The following is a 25,215-nucleotide window of genomic DNA, read 5'->3' on the forward strand; positions in this document are numbered from 1 at the left end:
GTAGGCATGTACAACAGCAAGTTTTATCTGTCCTTGACAATCCCCGGGAGAGAGCTACATATCCTAGAGTACCAGATACTGCCATTTTTCCTACATCATAGGTACAGGCATACTCTTCTTATAAGCACTTTCATATTAGCTCCTTCATAATAGCTTTTACTACCAGCTGTAGTGACAGGGGTTACTTTAACCAGGACTGTAGGGTAAGCTCGTCATCATGCATCCCAAGGAGGACTCTTGCATCTCCCACTGCAGTCAGGACCCAGACCCCCAGAGACGCTGCACCCAGCTCCTAGACCTACAAAGTCTTCATGTTGGTCCTCAGATAAACACCATACCTATCTCAGCATCCTAGTTCTTCACTTGTAATGGTTCTTCCCTTTCGCTATCTTTCTGCTGCCTTTGAATGTGTCCTGGAACAGAAGCTCAAGTGCCTCCATTGAGGCGTATAAACAATGTATGCATAGCTAATGGTAAAACAGCTAATCATAGAATTCTAGAATATCTCAAGTTGTAAGGGACCCATAAGGATCATCAAGTCCAACTCCCTGCCTCTCACAGGACTACCTAAAGTTAAACCATAAGACTAAGAGTGTCATCCAGATGCTCCTTGAACTCTGACTGGCTTGGTGCCATGACTGACCATGCTCTCAGTGAAGATCCTTTTCGTAATGTCCAATCTGATCTTCCCCTGGTGCAGCTTCATTCCATTTCCTCCTGTCCTAGTACTGGTCACCAGAGGGAGGAGAACACCATGTCCCCTTCGGCTTCCCTCCTTGAGGCAGTTGTAGACTGCGATGAGGGCACCTCTCAGCCTTCTCTGCTCCAAGCTAAACAAACCAAGTGACCTCAGGTGCTCCTTGCAAATCTTGCCCTCAAGGCCTTTCACTACCTTGGTCGCCCTCTTCTGGACACACTCTAACAGTCTCATGTCCTTATACTGAGGGTCCCAAAACTGCACACACTACTTGAGGTGGTGCCGCACCAATGCAGTGTAGACTGGGACAGTGACCTCCCTTGACCGGCTAGTTGTGCTGTGCCTGATGCACCCCAGGACATGGTTGGCCCTTTTGGCTGTAAAGGCACACTGTTGACTCATATTCAAGTTGCCACCAATGAAATACCTGAGATCTTTCTGTAGTGCTGTTCTCCAGCCTCTTGTCCCCCAGTTTGTATATATAACGAGGATTGCCCTGTCCCAGGCAGAGAATTCAGCATTTGTTCTTGTTAAATTTCATATAGTTGGTAATTGCCCACCTCTCTAGTCTATCCAGATCTCTCTGTAAGGCCTCTACACTTGAGGGAGTCCACAGCTCTTCCTAGTTAAGTATCTTCGACAAACTTCCTTAATGTACATTTGATTCCCTTGTCCAGATCATTTATAAAAACACTGAAGAGAACAAGCCCTAAAATCAAGCCCTGGGGAACCCCAAAGTTGCTCATCCAACATGTTATGGACTTGTCTAACTGTATGCTAGACATTTTCTCCAGGAGGATACTGTGAGACACAGTATCAAAAGCTTTGCTAAAATCAAAAAATCCCACATCTACTGGCTTCCCCTGGTCAACTAGGTGGGTGACCTTGTCATAAAAGGAAATTAAGTTGGTGAAGCAGGACTTTCCCCTTGTGAACCTGTGCTGGCTGTGACCAATTACTGTGTTGTCTCTCAAGTGTTTTTCAATAACTCCCAGAATAACCTCCTCCACAATTTTACCAGACACTGAAGTGAGACTGGTGGGCCTGTAATTACCAGGGTCTTCCTTCTGACCCTTCTTGATAACCGGGACAATGTTTGCCAGCTTCCAGTCAACTGGGACATCTCCAGACTCCCAAGACCATTGAAAAATAATGGAGAGAAGTCTCACAATGACATCGACCAGCTCTTTCAGTATTCTGGAATGAATCCCATCAAGCCCCACAGATTTATGTGCACCCAGCTGCAGCAGCAAGTCTTGAACAAGTTCAGGGCTGCCTTAAGTTTATCATCCTCCTAGTCATGCTCTTCCAGCACAGGGCTCTGGGTGTCGCAGGACCCATCATTGGTGTTGAAGACAGAGGCAAAACCAGCATTAAATGTCTCCACTTTGTCTACATCCCTATTTGTGAGGTGACTGAGCTTGTCAAGCAACAGACCAATGTTATCTCTGATTCTCCTTTTGCTATGAACAAATTTAAAAAGCCCTTTTTGTTGTCCTTCACAGTGCTGTCCTGCTTGAACTCTAATCGAGCTTTGGCTACATATACTTTCTCCTTACAGTGATGAACAGCGTCTCTCTGGTCCTCCCCGTCACCTGTCCTTGCTTCCAATGTCTGTACACCTTCCTTTTCCACCTAAGTTCTAGAGGAAGATCCCTGTTGAGCTAAGCTGGCGTTCTACCCTACTTACTTGACTTCCAACAGTTTGGAATTGCCTGCTCCTGCGCTTTTAAGAGATGATTCTTAAAAAGTGACCAGCATTCGTGGACCTCAATACCTTCAGAAGCAGATTCCTAGGGGACCTTACTAACTAGCTCCTTCAGCAGCCTGAAGTCTGCTCTCCCCACATCCAGGGTCAAAGTTTTGCTGGTGCTTTTTCCCTTATCACCAATGATTTGAAACTCAACTGTTTTATGGTTGCTGTGACCAAGACATCCACTAATCACTGCTTTACCCATGAGTCCCTCTCTGTTTACAAACAACAAATTTAGGAGGTCACCTTTCTTAGTTGGCTTCCTTAGTACCTGCCCCAGGAAGTTATCTTCAACATGCTTCAGAAATTTCCTGTATGATATTCCCAGTTGATGTGTGGGAAGTTAAAATTATGCATAAGGACAATGGCAATTAATCTAGAGATATTCCTTAATTCCTTGTAGAATAATTCATCGGTGGTGTTGTCCTGGCTGAGTGGCCCGTAGTAGACTCCTACAACAACATTCGCTTTATTTGCTTTCTCTTTCTTCCTCACCCAGAGGCTCTCAAGCGTGTCGTCACCAGCTGTAAGTGCCATACAATCCAGCCCCTCCCTTACATACAGTGCCACCCCCCACCTCACCTGCCCTGCCTGTCCCTCCTGCAGAGCTTATAGCTGTCTGTCACAGAGCCCCAGTCACAGGACTCATCCCATCAGGTTTCACTTATGCCAATGATGTTGTGGCTCTGGGACTGGGCCAAAGCTTCTGGCTCCTTTTGCTTATTTATTACATATCTTTATATACTTGAATAGAAATCTTCAAATGTGATGGTGAGGATGGAAATAATAGTCTTAGATTTGGAGGGATGACACAGGTAAATAGATTTTTTGAATGACTGACAGAGGAAAACTGGACTTTATTTAAGAAGAGGGGACAGGTGAATGGCAGGGTCAGTATATTTGAAAATAATTATTTACTCTTGTCCACCTGCCTGTATCTGTATTTATGTCTGTCTTCTCTGTATCAGATTGTTGGCACATATTGTTCCTGTGAAGGTAGATTCACAGAATTACCTGTCAATGCTTAAATCTTGCAGCCACATTTAGTTTTTTGGTTCACATGCCTTCTGACTATGTGGAGATAGAATTATGTTTCTGAACCTGTTTTTTCTTCCATTACATTTCTCCCTGATGGAAGAAGTAATGGTATAAAGCATACATATCTTCTTGCTTTTCTTTCCAGTTCACATTATCGAGTGATGCATTTTGTCCATGTTCTTTTTCTGTTAGAAACAACAGTCAAATAAATGAGATTTGTGTGTAATACCAGAGGACTGTCTGCAGAGCCTTTACCTCCTGTAGTTAGCTGCAGTCCAGGTGTTGTTCTGAACTTGTATCACTTCAGCCATACAAACACACTGAAACAGAAGAGGACATTGTTTCTGTTACTGCTAAATTGACAAAGAATCATATTTTATGTCTGCCATCCAAATGTTTGATCAATTTAAATCTAACAGGTCCTGGAAAGCAGGGACATAACTGACATGGTGCAAGATTAATGCGGTTTAATTTTGTGCTCTGTCTTTTGCTGCCTTTAAGTAAAATCTTTCTTGGATGGTCCTCTGCTTTGTAAGTAATGAGACCGTAACTTTTCTTTTCGTGTGAATGGAGCCTTCGTTTTAAAGTAAGACTGACTCACATGCATTGCCATCTGCTGGTAGCAGCTGAAACTGCAGCTTCTAGGGAGAGGTCTTCATCGTCTGCAGTTTCTCACAGCAAATTGTAATCCAAATAGTTTAACAAAACATCTACCTACCAACCTACCTACCTGTATACCTATCTATCTATCAGCTAGAGATATTACATAACAGTCATCAACACTGCCTATGTTTCTAGCTTTGTATATTTTTAGAAACTGAGTGTTATGTTTTGAAGATGTATGAAGGCTCTTTCCTGATGCTTTTCATTACTGTGATAGTCAAAGAAAGACAGAAATAATAAACTAACTATCTTTGTCTGCGTCTGCAGAGTTAGGCGTATTAATTAAGTCAATTAATATAAGTTTGCAGATATGTGTGTGTATGTGGAGATATAAAATTAATGGGTGAGTGTTGCATCACATAATAAAAACAAGTATAAAGCAAGAATAAACTGTCATATTCTTTCCCTGAATTTGGCCCAGTGGCCTTGGCCAGGACAGTGCAACGCAGCATGTTAGGCATAGAAAGTGTATGCCGAAATCTCCAAGGTATTAAGAAACACAAAGAGGAAAAGAAAAGAAAGCTCTTTCCATGCCTCGTGCTCAGCTGCCTCACCTCCTCTTGGGGATGGCTGGAAAGCTTACCCAGGATTTGGAGTACAAGGACCATCACTGATATCAAACCTTTGATTGTTGCATCTTATTATGGCAGTGCTGGAGCTGTACCTGCTTGGGAATGCAAGGCTGTGTTTTTCCCAAGAATTTTCCCTCAATAAATGATGACATAATGCTGCCATATTCAGCAACAAGGACATGGGTACACTGAAAAAGCTTTTGCAAAATTGCCTTTGTCTTTAAGCAACTAATAAATTTTATGGGAAAAAAAGCTCACTTGTAGATCATAATGGTGTAGGTTTTTTTGTAATTTGTTCAGTAGCTGATGATCTGCATTTTGGCAAAATCATAGTAATTTTAAGACAAGCTTTAGTCTCTGCCATACTTACGGATATTTTTTCAAAGAATCTTAGATGTTGCAAATCATTCTTTCAGGGGTGCTTAACTTTACAGCTTTGATTTTAATGAGAGTTGGATTTTATGGTTGTAAGCCATATTTCAAGCCTGAGTTTGTGTGTCCAAGGTTGGAGCCTAATATTGTTTTTCCGGTTATTGTTGCTTGTACATATAATTGTGCATTTTTTCAGGCCTTCATGTTTGTTTTTTTTTAAAAAAAATGTATCTTATTTTATCCTTGGTTTGTTCTGTGTTCACTTGATACAAGCATATTTATTTCCATCATCAGCTGAATTGCTGGATTTAGGTCTCAAGGGATCATTAATAGTCTAGGAAACACTTGCAGTTAACTTGTTAAAACTTTAACCTATTGTGTGAGTTTGTCCAGGGTTGCCAAATAATAAAACTTATCACTGTTCAGCAGCTGTTCAAGAGGTCAGTAGAGAATGACTTAATTGCTTCAAAATCTTGCCTAATCAAGGGATGTCCACGTATCAAAGACTGACGTTGTCACTGACACTGATTGGCATCCATTCTGGCACATCTGCTCACAAAACTCTGGTTGAATGTGCATAGAAGTTAAAAAAAACCTTTTTCACTCACATGTTCATATTCTTATAACAACCCTGAGGCAAATAGGTTTTATGGGAAGTTTGCCATATGGGTAGTTGAAAAGACTCTAAGTAGTATGGTTTTGGGTTTTTTTTCCCCTTCCTGAAATCAGTTTTCTTTCTATTCTACTAGCAGTAGGATTTTCCCAGTACTACAATAAAGACTGGTGGTGTGCTTAGCTTGTTTGACCTTGTCCTCTCAGGATACTTATTAGCTCCTAGGAGCAGGCACTGACTGAGTGCATTGAAGGACTATAGGCAGTGTTATTAATAATTTTTATTCAGTGGCTGAAGAATTTGTCATTGAATTGACTACTTGTTGCACTGTTCCTCCTTGGACTCCTGTCTTTCATTTGTGTTGTGTTCAATTGATTTTGCAGGCAATGTGAAAGAGAGGTATAACTAGACCATTCCCTCTAAAGGCACCATGCCCTTGGTCATTCGGCAGAATTTGTTTTTTTTTACCTCAGGGGTTTGTTATTTTGTTGAAGCTTCACATTCAAGATTTTACTTTCTAACTCCTGACTGTGATGGAACATGGTGCTGGTGCTCTTTGCTCTATGATTTCCTTGAAAAAAAAGAAAAAAAAAGAAAAGAAAAAAAAAAAAAAGAGGAGTCATTGTTGGTTTTATAGCATTTGCCACTTGCCATGACTGCAGAGGAACCAGAGTGGGGTACAAATGCTAGCTAGGAAACCTGCGGAGCTTGTCATGATCCCAGTGCCTTCATGAGGTGTAGAGAGGTCTGCTCGAAGAACATGCAATGGTCAAAGCACAAAGAGAGGAGTTCCTGATGATGATTACAACCTTTCCACTTCCTCTGGCAAGCACAGAGTTTTGAGCTGTGCCACCTGTGCCTGCTAAGTCCTTTGCAAACAGGCTGCCTGAAAAAGGCAACAAAACCTTGGAGTAGAAAGTAGTCACTGTTGAATGTTATGTTCTCTGAGTGATTATGGCTTGTGCAAGTGTTATCTGGTGTAGTAGAGTACAATAAAGTGGGCACGGTATTTAGGAGGACCTGGTCTGTGATTTACATGGGGCATTGATGGCTGTGCAGTCATAAAGTCTCAGGATTTTAGTGCTCTTGAGTACACCTTGCCTCAAACAGTCTTTGCAGGTTAAGACTTCTATTCACCACTTTTTGGCTGCTCCAGCTGCACTTACTATACAAATAGGTACTTCAAGACATGTAACAATTAGTGTGTTTTTTTTTTTTTTTTTAAATCTTATTTTAGAACAAATAAGCAATAAAGGGTTGCACTGAAGACGTAAATCTGGAGTCCCTCTGCTGAGTGCAGTCACAGCTAAGCAGCAAATCCAATTATGTTAGCAGTGTGCCCATTCGTCAGCGTAGCAGGTGCTGTGAGCAGTCAGACATAGACAGCAGTGTGTGATATCAGATGTTATTAAAGAAAGCAGCTGTATTAATGACCATTCAGTGAGCCATACATTTTGACTAGGATAAAGACAAGAATACTTATCTAATTATAAGTAACATCATTAGAGGAAATACATACACACATATCTTCAGATGAACTTCCCAAATGCTTACGGCTACAAATTTTCAAAAGTGGTATTAAGAATAGAGCACATGGATATGTAGAAATTCCGCTAAATATTTCCCTTTTGAATAAAAAATTAATTTGGCAGCATTTTAATGAATGTTTAGGAATTTAAAGCTGGTTTTGAGCTTTTAAGAAAACATTCTGATGGATGATGGAGCAGGATATATCCAGTGATGAAGAGCAATTTGGATAAATTCCTCTAAATCATATATATCACTCTAATTTCTTGTGATACATATTAATTGATCAGAAAGTTTAAAAAAAATGGCTTATTCATGAGACTCCTGATGTTTTTCCTCTGAACCTGGTGATCATGTCTGCCAGGAGATTGTAAAGCCCCTAAGTATAACAAAAACCACATCACACTGTACTTTTGGCTTAACTGCGAGTTTTTCAAAGAAACTTGAAATACAGTATTTCAGAAATGTCAGAAAATCTACAAATGGCTTCAGAAACAACAGCTGCAGAAGGCTATTGGAATTTCCTGTAGTTTTTTGACTTAGCTGTTAGATTTCCTTTTCATAAGCTGCTCAGAGACCTCGACCCAAATAAGGTTTTGTCTGCAAGTAGATTTGAGCTATATCTGTTTTCTCTGTGAATACCAGTGCAGCATTGCAGCATCAGAACAAGGTTACTTGTGTTTCTATCACAAGGCATTCTCTAATCAGTGTCCGACAGCTGAACATTTAGATTTGGGAGTTAGTATTTGAAAAGGATGCGAGTCGGCTTGTGAAGTCTTCTTGCATGAAATTAGTCAATCTGATTTGTCATCTGACTTTGCACGCCCACCCTCCCCAGGGTCCCCCCACCGCCACTGCCACCACCCTATTCTGCTTGCACTGGTGCCCCCTGGGGAGGTTTTGACCCTCATCCCTCCTTGACCCCCTCCTGATGCAACTTCCTGCCGCTCCCAGACATGGTCGGCATAGTCATCCACTCAGCTGTGGAAAGATGTGGGATAATGAGGATGGCAGGCACAGACTTACCAGTTAACGCTGTTCAGGCTCACCTGACTCATTTGGATGCACCAGGTTAGGGCAAGCTCAAAAATACATTACATAGAAAAAGGTGTTTTCACTGGCACGGCTACAATGCCATGACTTCATTTTTTTTTCATATCTGCTTCCAGAACAGTTTGATTTTACCATGTGCTTCAACAGGGCAGAATACATATTTTGTGTCCCTCAAAACAAACTGGTATTTTGAAACCCCATACTGAAAAGAGTCACCTTTAGCAACAAAGTCTGACAGGAAATAATGTATTGCCCTAAGTTTTGCAGAATGTTTAGAAATCAATGAAAAATGCACCTTGAAACATAGAAAAATGAACACTTAGGGCATTCCATTGTGGTAGAAAGGGTTCACAGCTGCTGTGCAGAAGTGGCAGGAAAGAAACCACAGTGATTATTTCTTTGTGAAAAAGTTGTGGCACTGCAACTTAAATGCTGATTATAAGCAAAATTGATGCTTGCAGATTTACTGGGGCACAAACATAGTTATGCCGTTGCTCTTTTGTATCATCTTTATTTCCCTTGAATGGATTTAACTGATTGGCAGATGGCTGTCAAATGGGTTATCAGGTTAGCGGTATGACAAAGGGTACACGGACCAATACTTTCCACTTCTTCATTACAGGTTTTTCCATGAGTTTCAGCTGTGGTGAAGGAATAATTGTGTATTTCCATCCTCATCTTTAGTGTACTGTGCATGCTTCAGCACTCTGAATACATAGTAAGCATCTCTGACAAGGAGATACAGATTTGAAGAAAGAAAAAAGTGACATATTTGCTAATAACAGAAGTATTTGCAGTGTGCAACAAACTCATTTATGAATGGGCCCAGTTCTCTGAGCCTGTCTGCACTGGGGCCATTTTTATCATTTTTTTTTATATTAAAACCACTCTGTGTTGTTTTGATTTCGTTGCTATTAAATAGAAATAAATTAAATGAAAGGCCTTTTTTTTTTTTTTTTTGCAAGACTTGTGTGCTGTAAAGAGAACCTTGTGTAAATGAAAACCGTCCATGCTCTCTACACAGTCATTTATCTATATTTGCACTAGAGAAGTTGTAGGATGCTATGACGTTAAATTCATACAGTTTTGTCTTCAATCTCTGCTTAGTATTAGGTCTCCAAGGGTAAATAGAAACACAGGATGTAGCTCTGTGCTATTTTATCTCCAGTGGCAAGACTGTCTTCAAAGGTTTGCACCCTCTTTTTGCCTCCTGACCCTGGCTGCCCTTTCCCACATCATGTCACAATTTGACTCCCCCTTCTGTGGTAATACAATTGTTTGTGGGACTGTGCTGTGGATAGGATCACTGCACTAAGCTGACTTAAGAAAACGATTATTTGCTTTGATTAGTGACCCAGTTTACAGGGCAGCCCCTTGGACAGTTTTAGTGGTACAGTGGCGAGGGCAGCAGGTGGTGGAACTCATGGAGACGGTAAACTCCTGCAGCCAGAAAAATAAACCACAAACCAACAAACCATACTGGCTTGTCTACACTAAAAAATTGCACCACGGTAAAGGCATTTAACTAAATCTGAGCACTGTCTGAGTTGGGAGACCTTGAGAAAAAAATAAAATGGAGGGTGCAGCTCACCTATTTCATAGCAAATGTTCACCCAGAGACCACATTCAGACTGTGTATATGACCTTAGTTCTTTTATTTATTGATCTTTTTTAATAAGGCATTTGTATCTTTGATATTTATGTAATGTCATTTTTGTTGGTAAGATTAATAAATCAGCCCTCAATGTATGTGCCTTTCCTTTTCAAGAATCCAGTCAAATATTTTCCAATGTGGCTAATAAATGAAAGTGAGGTATTATGAACTTAAATTTCTGATGAAGATCTATACAGTTCCATCAAGACTATGCTCCTGATTTACTGCAACTGTGAAACATCTCATTACAATGCTTTCACTGCTTCTTTTTGTAAGTACTTGCAGGATTATTAACTTGAATGTCATGCTAATCATTCCTCCTGAGACATTCTCCTTTCTGTTATTAAAGAAGTACAGAAGTTTACGAACTGAATTTTTAGGATATGATTATTATTTTTCTGTGTTCTTAAAACCATGGTGTATTAGACATGGTCTAACTATGGATTTTCAGAGATGATTTGATGTTTTCTTGCCTTTTTTTGTGTGTGCATTGGAATTCTTTCACAAATATATAAACGCACAGGAGCTAGGCTGTTGTACAATGACTAATATAAGAAGGCAGTAAAGGAAATAAGATTAGTTCAGAAAACATGTTTTATTGACAAAGGTGTAGGGTCTGTTACAATTTTATATGTAATCTCCTTGGTAATATTTGAAACGTAGGATGTTAATGTTCTAACAGAAATAGGACTAAACATTTAGAAGTGTTTTGTCTGTAAACTGAGTTTCAAGTCAGTCCAAACAACACTCGCAAACATTTTCAGCATTTCCAAAAAAAACTCGATGCTAAAATTTGAAAATGAAAAGGTAAAGTAGCTGGCATCACTGGATGAACTTCCAGATAAACTTCCTTCAGACTTCTGAATGACAGCTCAAAAAAAGTCCATAATGGCTTTCATAGTCATGTGGATCCAGAAACCACTCAGGAGTGTCTGAGAATGTGGGTTATTCTGCAGATGCTTATACCTTTTTTCAAAGTGGATCACACTGAAAGAATTCCAAATGAGGAATACTGGGGAAGCTGTGAAGGAGTTATCTTGTTAAATACAGATCAAGAATTACATTTTATGTTCTTTTAGATGTAACATTGTTTTATTTGTAACAAGTTGGTTCAAAGCTTTTACTTCCAAGGCTGACCTGTCTTGTTAATTAAATCTTTCCTTTGTTTTACCATTAAGCTTGTCTGTTGCTGTAGATACAAGGTGAACTGGAGTAAAACTGGTAAATTTAGGAACTGCAAGGAGATGCAAATATAAACCAGCAGATATATCATCATCCAGCTCCTTTTGTTAAGATGTTTTAAATCAGTGTCAGGATGTTAAAGTCATGCAATTTAAATACGTCCAAGATAAAAGCTGTCTTTCATGAGAAAAAAAAACCCCTCCAGGTGACATCCTTCACATGCTGAAGTGTAGACCCGTATACAGCATCAGATTGTGTCTGTGTAGACAATGTGCAATAATCTTGCTCAGTAAGGCACTTCTGCATTTAAACATTAGTGTTAGTCATAAGTAAGTACATTCCAGGAGATTTTTTCTTTTTTCAGTAATAATAATAAAGAAGGTGAACAACTTCTTCCATTCTTTTGACCCTAGCATGCCAACCCTAAATAGTAAACTAAACATTCATGAAAGATTAATCACTTAGGAAATTAGTATCTTCTTATATTTCAGCCAGTGAAACTTCACCAGCGCCATCCATTCAGTGACAGACAGGACGATGTTGATGTGGTACACTTCATCTTGAACCACTCAACCTTCAGACGATCTCTTATACAGGTAGCAGCTGGAGCAGCCCTGTGAAATACAGTCACGATGCCTAAAAATGAAAAGTCAGCCGCCATTGAAGGGAATGGTAATTAGAACTATAATTATGCATCTTAAACACATATTCATTTTCTGCATGTAGCTCAACAGTGTGCGAGTTTTGTTTTCTTCTTGTTCTTTCTAATACAAATTGTCCTTTGTCACAATTCACTGTCTTTTGCTCAGAAATGTATTTTACTTGGCTTTGGAAGGCAGCTTTGCTGTACAAGTTGGCTAGTTGTAGCGTGGCAGTGTGGCTTTCCACTGGCTAGTAAATCAAAAGGGTGCAACCACAGCCCTGTTATTTGTCTTACATTTATATGTAGTTTATGGGGAAGATTAAGAAAACAAGGGTACTTTCTGGCTTCCGTAAGGTGCACGTAGGCAATGCCTACTTTTCTTATTGCTTTCAGTATTTGGTATGAAACTTCAATCATCCATAGTAAGATTAACAATATTTCTGTTTTGATACTGCACTGTTCTGGGTGTAAGAAATGGTTTTGTAGGATGATAATGGCTAATACCTTATTCTGGCAAAGCGCAAGACAACTAGTAGATATGGGAAGGGCTTTCAATTCTCATGGGCAATACTACTCTTTCCAAAATATGGACCTTTTTGTATGGAACAGCCATGACATTTCTGATATTCAGCATGGAAGAAAATTGCCAGGGACCTGATTCCAGACTGGTTTCTGAATGAATTCATTAGGGTTTGCTAAGTACCAGGGCTGGTACTACTAAACAGCACTTTCTATATTTTTAATCTACATTTGTAACATGCAATACTAATGAAATGGGTTCTACTTCCGTAGAAACCATCAGAAGGGACTGCTTAGCATTTCATGTAGTTAATTTTAAGAGTCCATCCTATTTTCTTTCCTTTTGTTGTCTGAGCACCTTCATTGTTTTTTTTCCTCCCTTTTTTATTCTACAAGTCCCTTTACTGACCAATTTTATTTTCAAGCATTACATGCTAATGGAGGTCATTTTAACATAAGAAAACCTCAGAATTTAATGTAGCATAGGCAAAATACCAGCTTCAACAGAAATGTAGAGAGCATGACCATAGAACACGCACATTTTTATAAGCATTACTAATGAACAAATTCTTAGAATACTGAGGTTCTAAGTTTACTGTAAAAATCTGCCTTCTACTTGCAGATTTCTGATTGAATTGGCTTATCTTCTGACTCAGAGAGTTTATTATTCATTCAAAGTACAGAGGTTAGCATTCCCACAGTGAACAAAAATGACACATTTTTTAACTGGAGAAGGTTGAGATCTTCAGGTTGCAGAATCATGATCACTTTTTGTCACATTTAGCATGAAAAAATTATCCTGTTCATAATTTATAATAAAATCTAGCTACTTTAATGACAGTTATGATTATATTTGGAGATGACATTGCATGAGTAAATTCAAGACTTAGTCTTGATTTAAGAAGACTTAAAAGGCTGGAGCTCCACTATAAGTAACTATGATACACTTTCAGAATGTGGTTCTGAGTCCCCTTTTGACTTAAAATGTTCCAAGGGCTGGTCTGAGTCAGCACAGAGGTCAGGCACTAATTTAGTTGCAATTTCTTTACAGGAGGTTTTGCTTCAACATTGCTGACTGTCCTGAGGAATATTCTTGCAAAAAAATGGACAACCCCAACAGTTGCAAAAATGCAGTCTAGGGCCATACATCTTTGCTTTTTGATATCTTTAAGTCTGGTGAAAGCCTGGTGTGGCCATTCTTCTTGTTTCATAATGACTTCTGCAAAATCTATGATAGTAGGGGATGTATGGTTCATTATGCTAAGTTCATGAATTCATTGTTCAAAGTTTCTCATACAGGAAAAGAAGACTTAGGGCACATATCTTCAGAGTGGATGTTTAAAAGAGATCAGATAGAAAGTGCCTATTATCTCTAAAAAATAATAAAGAGAATCGGTGGTGGCTTGTCAGCTGTAGGTATTAACCTTAAAAGAGCTGTCTTCTCACAAGGTAGTCGAAAATACTGTTGACTTCAGATCCACTAAGAATGCTACATTTGTAACTTGAACATAAACTGCTTTCTCCATATTAACATGTGTTCTTCCCATGTTAACAGTACTATGAATGAATGACGGTAAGCTAAGTAAATCACATTTCAGAACCTGAAAAGGTCGAATGATTTACTACAGTCTCACACTTCCCAGAATGCATTGAGCACAATATCCTTATCCTAATTCTTTCAGTACAGACTGAAAATAAAAAATTGCCATCTATGTGATGAAGACTAAATGTGAACGTGGCTTCTGCTTGCTGTTTTACTACAGTAACCTGCAAGCTTGTCATATCTCTAGTCTTGGGTAGGACAAAGCACTACATGGTTAGGACTTCGTCTGGCATACGTAGGGAAATGAGGGTGTAATCACAGAGACAGTGTAAGAGACAGTGGCCTGGTAACTTTCCTGAAGAAGGTGAAATACTGAGGGGTTTCTCACTGAATTATCTTCCTCCTCTGCCTTCTGTAGGTTTTATAATAACAAAATCATATTTGGCCTAAATTTCTTGCACTGAGGTTGTGCAACAAACTTATTTATCCCTGAAGGGGAAATTTGCCTAAGAGAAATCCTGACCCACGAGCTGAGAGACAACACTCAAACCTCGTAGTGTGTAAGTACAGCCCAGAAGGAAACTGGAAAGAGGAGAGTGTTATCAGATGATGTGCCCAATGCCAGCCAAAGTGCCAACTTGTGCTGTGCAAGCTCAGTCTCTGTTACTTTAGTAGAACATTTGTAATTTTTCTTTATCAGTGTAAAACAAATAAGCAATTTATGGATGTGGATTGAACGGATTCCATTTTTTCCCTGTGGTCCTCATCTGAAATTTTCAAATGTTGACTGGGCTACAATTAGTTGGGCAAATTCTCTTTAGTGGCAATCTGCAGAGTGGAAAGCTTATTGTAACTTCTGGAAACTCTTTGGGTTTATAAGTCTGCAGGCCATAGCATATACATTAAGACTAATAAATCTTCCAAGACACTAGTGGCTTTATGAGTTTGTAGTATAAATATTCTGCCTACTTCAATATTTACAACCTTGACAATTCAGGTGCAGAAAAAATAAGCAGTATATTTGCTAGTGTGAGTGTAATTGAATAGGAATTATTATTTTACTTCATAGATTCAGAGCTATTGCTGGACAGGAATTTTTTTTCAGTTGTGATTTTTATTTTAGTCCATTGGAAGAAAAAAATTGCAACACTAACTGGGAAAAACGTAGAAGTAGAATCAGGCATGGTCTCAAATACTAAGTGTTCTAGTTGTGCTAGAAATGCAATTTTTATTTATAATTTCTGTATTTTAAGTCCCCTTCTCCTGTGCCTAAGGTGGGCCAAGGTGGGCCAAGCTTTTTTTCCCAAAGTCTGGAAATATGCTCAGAGTACGGGGTCTATAGTGTTAACGTCTTGAATGTTGGATGTTGAAGTCTGAGCCGATTCACTCTTGCCATAGACTTGCTGTGAGATCTTGGTATATTATTTCTGGTGTGTTTCACAGCTGTTACTTCTAGTGATATTTATCCTCACAGAAGTGTTGTGAGACACTCTCATATTTCCATGATCAGAAAGAATAGTATAGAAATACGTGTAAATACCTATAATTCAATGTTATATAACTCTACCTATAATTTTTTACTAATATTTCACATGCATTTGTTGTCTAATATGATCTTGCATTGCTAACATTTTTACATGCTGGACACCCAGTTTATTAGCTATCTAGGCTGATGTCTTTCTGGCACTGAAAAAAGTCAAGTGCAGTCCAGTCCAGAGGAAAACATAGTAATTGCTTGCAAGGGTCTATATGCATATGATTCATTTCATTGACTTGAAAATTAATTAATAAAGTAGAAGTTTATTTTCTGAAATATACAAAAAGTTTGATAGCACTTTTTGAATTACAGATTACTTTGCGTGCCTCTGAAATTTTTTTTTATGGCACCAGTACGTAGAACTGCTTAACACTGGTCAGTCTTACAAAGTAGTAATGTGAGCAGTAATACTACAACAGTGGACAATATTTTACAGGTTAGTTCCTAGAATCATTATCCCACTCACAATGAAAAATCAAGGAAACTTTGTCAGTATAAAACATGTTTAAAAAAAACCCCAAAACATGAAATCTGGGTAGTACCATCTGGTAAGTTGTGTACAAACAGCTTGGGAAAATAAGGTAAGGATACGACAGCCCCCACAATCTGCTAAATGGGCACCTCATATAGAAAAGACTCCTATGGTTTTATAGATTTTTTTCTGTCCTTAATTTCCTCACCAGCCAACATGTCAACATTTTGAGCTGTCTCCTGAGCTGTCTGATGTTTTCTGTCTTCACTGCAGTCTCTGACTTGCATGTTAGTCTGAGCCCATGCTCAGGACATCTTCCTTCAGTCTTGCTGGCTCACTTGTGGCTACAGCCTAAAACATAAATAAGACTTCAAGTAAAATGATAGCTTACTCACATTACACCTTCTCTGCCCTTAGTCTAGAAAGATGAGAGTTTCCCTTAAACTACTGTGGAAAAAAACATAAGCAGAAAGTGATTGGGTTTCCCAGAGCATAATGAATTACGGACCATAGCCCCAAATATACCTAATGATATATATATCATTAGGGCAGGATGATGTATCCTGGAAGATGTAACAGCTGAGCAATAGTTTGCAGTGGTTCACATAAACTCAAGTTAGCTGACTCAAAGCCTATTTACCTGATATTAGCCCTATGAATATTAATACTGTGAAGAAATGAGATCCTATCAACCCTTTTCTGGAAGAATGAGTAATTCTAGACAGTGCTTTAGTCAAATTTAGTTGATTTCAATGGACTATTCACTGAACTTTTGGTAAGTGGGATCACATGAAGATCTGTTTAAAAAGCAGAAAACAAGTATATAGACCTAAAAGGATGCCACATAATGATGATTTTGTTCCTGCATCAAAGACTATACATTTCTATTTTAACAAACCAGAGCATCAAAAGTGTTCTTCAGTTTCTCTACTAGATGATAATACAGTGCCTGAGGAATGCACTCTACTGTTTCTCTATGTTGCGGTTTATAGAAGATCTACATTTAGTGCTAAACTGCATTTAGATTTAGTGTCACCATGAACTGTAATTTGTATATCGTTGAAATGCTTCTACAATAATTCAATAAGACAGGGTTTGCCACAAGCAGCTAAAGTGCTGAGTTATGAGCTGCCTAGCCTCTTGCTTTCCCCTTTGAAAAGTATTACAGAGTTAATGACCTGAAATAGCTTCCTAATAATAATAATGTTAAACACAGTAAAGGTTATTTACGTCTCTTATTGCTTAAATACCCAACCAGCTAATGACATTGGCCTTTTAATAACATGGGCAAAACCATCAAACACAAAAAGTCAATTGTTAAAACAGTTTGTCTGAATTACAAGTCTCCAGGGATAGCTGCAATGCAGGTGTGGTGTGGGGTGGCTATGTAGTTTATATGAACATATGTATATATGCTGCTTAGGACAGACCTCAGGGATGGTAAAGCTCCTTCAACCCCCCTTCTCAGCAATTTTGTTCCTTCTATACAGCACCAACTGCTATCACAGCCGACACAAGTGAATAACTTTTAGTTCTACCCTGAGCTTCAGCTTTTATGCTAGTGACACAGCTCATGCCATAAAGTAGAGAGTGAGGAAACCAGAGGATTGGAGAGTCCTCCTTGGCTTACAGCTTCTTTTAAAAATAAATTCTAGTACAATGTCTTTGGTATCATACCCGAGACCTGGGAGAGATCTCTCATTCTGTGGATACACCAGAATAAGAAGGACGACCCTCATATTCTTCGTATCAAGATGTTTTGTTTCCCTACGAGCATGGGGTTGTCGAGGCAGGAATGTTCTGAAGTTCAGTTTGGTGCTATAATTTTAAGTTTTTGCAGAAATAACTTTTGAAGCTGCACTTCTCCTGGTCGGGTATGTCTGTAGTACTGACTACTTTTCTAGCTGTATGATTCCATGTAACCACTGGTCATTTTTTTTGCAGCAATATGTACTTCTAATTGATTTTATGCTTGTTCCTAATTTCTTTAAAAACTTTATCACTCATGTACCTGAGCATTTAGATTAAAAAAAAAGACATAAACACCCAGGAGTCACTACTGAGATACACTCCCCTCTAGTTGTGTTGCCAGCGCTTTCTTCAAGTAGCCTGAAAACTATTAAGTAGTTTAACACTTTATTTAACCTGAAATGCTATTAGAATTAATGAAACCCCAACAGCTACATTTTGCCCCACTTAAACCTCTGTGTTGCATAGTCTATTACCACTTTCACTATTATGTCAATATGATGTCAACTTGAGCATGATACACTTTCACTGCTAATGCATGTTTCAGCATATATGATAAACCTCCTGCTGTTTGGTTGTTGTATGAGATTATCAGAATCTGCAGTGAGGCCAATCTGGTACCATTAAAGTGCTTCCCTGGCAATTTCTGTTTGGCTGGAGGAGATCAGCGAAACCATCAGTTGCAATAAAAGACCATACCCTATTGTCGCATGCAAAGTATCCCTTTAGAAGTGTCTGTCTTCATCTTTGCAAGCTTTCGATAGCAACATAATGATCTTTGTCAAATGGAGATCTTGTTACCGTCAGCGGCAGAAGGTATATGTCCAAACAGAACAAAGGAGCACTTATTTTCACATTCCACTGGTGATATTGAATGATGACATTTTTGCATAGTCTTGAAAAATTATTGTGCAGATGCTGTGGAAATGTTAGAAAATGTAATTACACTGAAATGTTTTGTGGATGGAACTTAGACACCCTATATATATTACAGTTTTTAAATGCCTGTCAAATTCTGGGTAATAACTCTTAGCCCATTACTGAACATAGTGAAACAAGACCATAGATTCCTTCTTGTTTTCAGCCTTATATATTTTACTGCTTTCCTTTGATACTGGGTAAAGGTAAGAAGTTGTGTCTGATAGCCATCTGCAGCAGTACCTAGAAAAATTGACTTGTATATAAATTTTTAACAAATGACTAGTGGCTTAATAAACTTTATAAAAGGAACTAGGGAAGTAGGGAATAGATGGGGAAAGACAGAATATAAAGAAAAATTCAAAAAAGTATTACAGATGAGCAAAGAAGGCAGATAACTCTTCCAGTAGGAAGATAACCTTCCAGTACCTAAAGGGGCCTACAGGAGAGCTGGGGAAGGACTTTTTACTAGGGCGTGTAGTGATAGGACAAGGGGGAATGGATATAAACTGGAAAAGGGCAAGTTTAGATTAAACATTAGGAAGAAGTTTTTCACTTTGAGGGTGGTAAGGCACTGGAACAAGTTGCCTAGAGAGGTTGTTGAGGCCCCATCCCTGGAGGTGTTCAAGGCCAGGCTGGACGTGGCTTTGGGCAACCTGGTCTAGTGGGAGGTGTCCCTGCCCATGGTAGGGGGGGTGGAACTCTATGATCTTCAAGGTCCTTTCCAACCTAAACCATTCTATGATTCTATGAACTCTAGTTTCCTCTTGTCTGAAAAATACAACTATGACATGATCATGACATGTCACCTGTCCTGCCTGTACAGAGGGGAAATTAGACAACATACATGTGGAATATATGTGGTATATAGGGGTGGAATGACAGCTGCCTATTTCTAGTTGTGGTAATATTTCTTAGTCTTCTCATTAATCTCCTACTACCATACATTTCTAGATATTTCACTGATGTGTCTCAAATGCTGTCTCACATGTACAAGCTGAAAGATACTTCAAGAGAGCCTATGAGGTCCTAGTTTCTCAGGTATTAGTTGGATTGCTTCCGAGTAACATTGCTGGTGAATGCCACTAGCAGTTTCAAGACTTACGTGTTAAATAATATGTTCATACCAATATATACAGAGCGTGTATAATTAAATATTATGATGGATATAATGCATATGAAAGAGAGGGATATTTTTCTTTCTTCTCTATATATGCATGACACCAGTTTCAAGGCGTACCAGGCAAATGAATTGGATGTTTTCCTGGTTATCGGTGGGTAGCAGAGACAGCATCTCTTACTGAACTTACCGAGAGTGCAAAACTTAAGCAAGAGATCCACCCCAAACCAAAGACGTTTCTGAGCAGAAGTGCTACTTGCTTCTGTAAAAAGGCTTTCTCTCTAGAGTCTCCAATATTTTTGTCATCTCCTGAGTGGTGGAAGAGGACTGTGGTACAGCATATGAGCAAGCTGGGTCAACTTTTATCTCTATGCTTGAAGATTTTGTTGCTGGACCTAAAAGTAAGTCTCCTCTTTCTTCTGGGTCTGTGCTCTTCTGCCATGCTGCAGCTGTGAAGCTTCATGCCCTTCAGTCAGTCAAATAGGAAAATGATTCTTTTAATCTTCTTTAATCTCAGCCAGTGCTTATCTTTCATGTGTTTAAGAAAATCACTGAGAATTGCCTGAGAAGCATTTTCATCTTCCCCAAATTGTACAATGTTGCTATTGTGTTTCTTTTTGAGGGTTCTCCTGTCCTACGTATTTCTTCCATGAGAGGGAGTTTGTCATGACCTTTATTTTCACTCCACAGATGACAGTGATGTTGACAATGAAGAAGGCAGTGCAGCTGAGAATGAAGAAAACGTCAAAGGAACAGGTCAGCAGTGTGGATTACTTTGAGGTTGCACGCAGATGTTTTCTGATTATCTGAATGAACAAAAGAAGGGAAAGGTCTCCCTCTAACATACTGCCTTCTCTCATGCACTTTTTTAAATCCGTCACAGATAAAGGGGGGAAGAGAGCAACACCAAGAACTAGAAGGGGACATGCCAGAGGGAGAGCCAGACGTGGTGGTGGTGAGGAGGATGAGGATGATGAAGATGGGACAAGGAGAGCTGGGCATCGCAGGCACAGAAACCGTAGAGGACGGGGACGAGCAGCTGGAAATGAGGGCAGTGATTCTGATGGAGACCCTACAAAAGCCAGGAAGAACCAGGCAAATCAGAAATCTAAGGAAGATGGTGAAGAAGAGGAAGATGAGAAAGCGGGTAAAAGTGGGAAAGGGAAAAATGAGAAGAAACAGGACAAAAAGCCTGATAAGAAAGGGAAAAAAGAGAAGGCCAACAAGAAGAAAAAAGACAAAAAGAAATCAGGATCTGGGTAATTCAGTAAATTCTTTTTTAATATAGACTCGTAGTCTTACATAAAACCTGCTTTCATTTATAGCTGTGAAATACTGAAAGTCATTATGACTCCCTTACTCATTACAGCCTAATTTGAACTGAACAGATATTTTTTTCCTGCAGTGAGGAAATGCTAGCTGAGTATAATGGAAACTTTCCACAAAGCCATAGCTACTTTGGAGCAATGAAGTCAGGGGTTTGTCACAGATCCAGCATGGGACCTCAGGAAATGACCTGCCAGGCCCTTCTGGGACTGCCGATACCCTGACGATCAGGCCAAATCTGATCAGGTAGAATGGGAACTGAAGCCAGGGTCACCTTGATGGTAGTTAAATATCCTAAGTTTATGAGCCATTCTCTGGAGAAAGAGAGTAAAGTGACAGGGGAGAAAAGCAAATGACAGACAGAGGTGACAACAGGAAAGATCTCTCTTGCTTTTTCCTTTCCCTAAAACTGAAATCCTCCAAACCCCAAGCTGATAACCTTCCAAAAACCCAAGGTGTAGTTTTGTTTCCAGTGCAAAACTAAAATCTTGACACTTTTCACAAGATCGAGTTCTTGTTCCCCAGCCAGGTTTAAGCCAGCTTTTTATAAAAGATTAGTGCCAAATTTTCAAGAAGCCAGAACCAAGGGCTGAGATAGGATTTTCCAGTCTGTCTCCCTCTCACTCCCTCTGAAATATTACCATTCACTTTTCCAAATTGTTTAACGCAATTTGTGGTCTTTGGAAGACCCCACCAACATGGAGCACTTCAGAAAATTATTTTGTATTTTTCTGCCATCCTGGCATTCTCTTGCTATTGAAAGGAAACCACCCCTGGGAATGGCGTATAATGGAGCAAATGGAGCTAGGCATGCTTATCTCAGTCCAGAGGGAGAGAGATTCCCCTTCCCCCATTCAGCACTTGCTACAGCTGTTAGTGCTCCCAAAGGCATCACTGGAGAGCACAGCAGGACACAGGGGAGAGGCAAAAATACAGTGAGACATGCTGTTGCATTAATTTATCCATGATCCCATTTCAATATACTTCTACTTCATTTCTTATCCCTACAAGAATGCCTAAAATCTTTCTTTGTGCTGGCTCTTCACTGTGGTGCCAATTACACCCCTCTGTGCAATTTCCTGTACTCATATAGCAACAGTCCTGAACATTCCTTTAAACATTAACATTAATTTAATTAACATTAACATTAATTAATTTAACATTAATTAAAAAAAGACGACTGAAAATATAAAATTAAATGAGGGCACGATGTTTTTCCTTTCCTCCCGAAGTTCTTAACATTAAAATATGTATGTTTGGATTCAAGAATTAGAAATTGCTACCTGGATCAAGACTTCATTCTTGAAGTAGTAAGCATATAATCTGAGGAGAAACTGAGGATGCTCTGGAAGATACCTCAAGAGCATTATAATGTTAGATCTTTAGGGGACCAGCTGACAAGATTGTAGAGTAATAAATATAAAAATATTTTAAAAGATTTTTAAAGGAAAAGCAAAAATAATGTAAGAACAAAAGGAAATAAGCTGGTAACCAGTTCAGCTGTGATTCAGATAAAGGATTTGCAAACCTTCAGGACAAAAGAGCAGGGTGGCAGCACAGAAATATAGCCTGTCAAGCAAGTCTGTGAGGACCTATGGCAACAAATGCTATGTGCTGTATAAAAGTACATCTTGCTGATGTAGTTCTTTAATTGCCAAGACATTTCAGCATGAAAAAGCAAGATAAGGGTAAAATAAGATGTTGAGAAAGAAAATACAAACACCTCCCCCCCCCCCCGGGAACAAAAAGAGAAGTAAAATTAAATGTGATATTATTCCACAGGGAGATAATATTGTATTTGATGCTGTCATTGTGGATTTTGCTAAACTCTACAAATACTGCTTTTTTTGGCTAGGTCACAGTACTTGTAGAATCTGTTTTTTTTACCCTCTTCCTCCCCTCTACTTTTCACCTAAATCAGGAAAACTTCTTTATGCCCTAATTATTCTACATAAAGGATGTAAAGGAATCTTAGATGAAGCCTGTGTGGAATTCTTTTTTTTTTTTTTTATTCAATCTGATTATTTTGAACTCTGCTAATTTGTGGTAGTGAGTTTCATAGGGTAATTCCATGATGAAAGGAGTTCTTTCTGCCTGAGTTTTAAATCTTCTGCTCCTAGATGCTATTGGTTGTTGATATGGCTGATTGTTACCTGTTAATGAGGGTGTAAGGAAGGCCTGCTCTACACTGTTCATAATCATCATCCCTAAAATACTCATGATAAATTTCTCCTTATAATCGCATTCTGAAGGTCTTTCATATTCTTAGATTGAAAAGATATTTTGTTCCTTATTGGCTTGTCTAATTGCGACTGATTGGTCTTAGATAGAAACCGTATGCAGTCACTTGAGCTACAAATCCTCAGAGAAGGAGTCTTATATTCTGCCTAGCCTGTGCAATTTCTGTTTTTACTGTATAGGCCTATGTGTGAGAAAATAAACTGATTTTTAGTAGGATTACTCAAGACTATAAAGCTTATACAAAAGTCCAAAGGTAGAAGGAAGATTAAGGCAGTACAGGCACTACATATTTTTGCTAGCAGGAAGATTGTCAAAGAGCAATAAGTACCAGGGCGTGTTATGGGAATTATCAATAAACAATAGAATTTTCACAAAAAAACTAGGAAAAAATTTAGTCAAATTTATTCACTTGTCACTCTAGACTCTTAAAGCCCTACTGACTTAGGAAAAGACACATTGTGTGCATTGAATTAGAGCAAAGGAACGTGGTATTTTGATGTGAAAATATTTAGTGATGCTTTATGCTCTGTTTTAGCCTGAAGGTGACAGTGAACCCTTCTGTCCTTCAACTGTATGAATCACAATCTTTCATGAAAGGCTGAGACTTTTGGTTGCAGAAGAGAGAATTCTAATTTCCTGGCTTGAATCTCATAGCGTTCAACCACTCGAGCTAAAGCAAAAGCCTGTAGTAACTGCGTAAAGTTTGACTGCAGAGTGTAAACACTCTTGAAAATATTGATTTCTTGAAGACGCTTAGAAATTTGGATTTTTTAATTATTTTTCTGGTTCCAAAGAAAAGTGAAAAATTAAAGATGAGATGTGTTTGCAAAGACAAATATAGCAGTAGTGGACAATGGGCACAAGAACCAATATTCTCCCTACTTTACCTCTTGTGCTCTGCTCAGCTTCCTTTCCTCAGTAAGCTTATTGCATTAGCACCTACCACTCATATTTCCCAGTACTCTCACTGCAGTCTTGTAAAACTGTGTATTTCAAATTTGCATAATGCAGCAATCTTCTGTCAAAGGAAATCCTTGGTATTGCGCATGTGGCTGGCTGCTTTGTAGAATGCAAAACAGCTGATTGTAACAAGTAAGGATTTAAAGCTCTCTCAAAAACAGACTCCTTTAATCCCTTCTGTTCTTCCTAAAGACATGACTCTTTTTGCATTATAATGCCTCAAAATTGTATGCACAAATCTTTTATTGAACTTCATCCATTTGACTTAAGTTTTCCTATAGCTCTTCCCTTGCTTATAACAATACCAGAATAGCAATAAATATATCTGGTGTTCAGTAGCAGTCTTTCTTTCTGTAGGCTTATCTGTGGCACTGTTTTTTTACCACGTGAAGTCTGAAATTTTATGGCTGATGAGTTCGACTTTCTAACGTGACAGTCTTTTCAATAAATAGCATTTGAGTCTTTAATAGCAGGGCATCTGATAACTATGAGAACCTCTTTTTTTCCTTTGCTAACTTAACTCCTCTGTGTCTAAATTTTTTAAACTGATCCCCTGTAGCTTTTGCTATAATGATGTGTATTTCATGAGAACTAGAGGTAAATGACCAATGAGAGATTTGTATTTTGCTGAATTGCAAAAAGAATTTTGCTTTTATTGTATTTGTCTGTTTTGGAACTTTTCATAAATATTCTTGCTGCTAAATCTTTTTTTCCTTCATGTCACACAAATAAGCCCTTTGACCCTTATGTCACACAAATCTTTAACTAAAGCTGTGTTATCTGTTTTGGTAGAAGAAAAAGTTCATAATTCTTTAGTTATCCCAAGGATGAAAGTGTACAATTAGGTGCTTAGGCAACAAATCATTCAGCTCTGACGTCAGATTGTGAACATCAAACTCTCAGAAAGGTGAATTATAAGCAAAACAACCTGAAAACTGATTGATTGATAAAGTCTGAATGAACCCTTCCCAACACAAACTAGAAAACTATTTAAAAAACCCTGCAATACTTTGTCAAACATTCAGGACAGAAAAAAAAAAAAAAAAGCCAAAAGGAAACACAA

At 38.7% G+C, this 25,215-nt stretch overlaps 1 protein-coding gene across 1 annotated transcript in view; it reads left to right on the forward strand.

Moving 5' to 3' along the window:
• Positions 1 to 11,756: 11,756 nt before the first annotated feature.
• TMC1 (transmembrane channel-like 1) overlaps positions 11,757 to 25,215 on the forward strand; it is a 70,795-nt gene continuing 57,336 nt past the window's right edge. Inside the window, exons 1-3 of the mRNA XM_009886410.1 lie at positions 11,757 to 11,796; positions 20,316 to 20,381; positions 20,509 to 20,884. Of these exons, the coding sequence (XP_009884712.1) occupies positions 11,757 to 11,796; positions 20,316 to 20,381; positions 20,509 to 20,884 (482 nt within the window). The remainder of the gene's footprint in view (positions 11,797 to 20,315; positions 20,382 to 20,508; positions 20,885 to 25,215) is intronic.

This window comes from Charadrius vociferus, unplaced genomic scaffold, assembly GCF_000708025.1.
Source record: "Charadrius vociferus isolate BGI_N301 unplaced genomic scaffold, ASM70802v2 scaffold505, whole genome shotgun sequence".
NCBI classification, from domain to species: Eukaryota; Metazoa; Chordata; class Aves; order Charadriiformes; family Charadriidae; genus Charadrius; species Charadrius vociferus.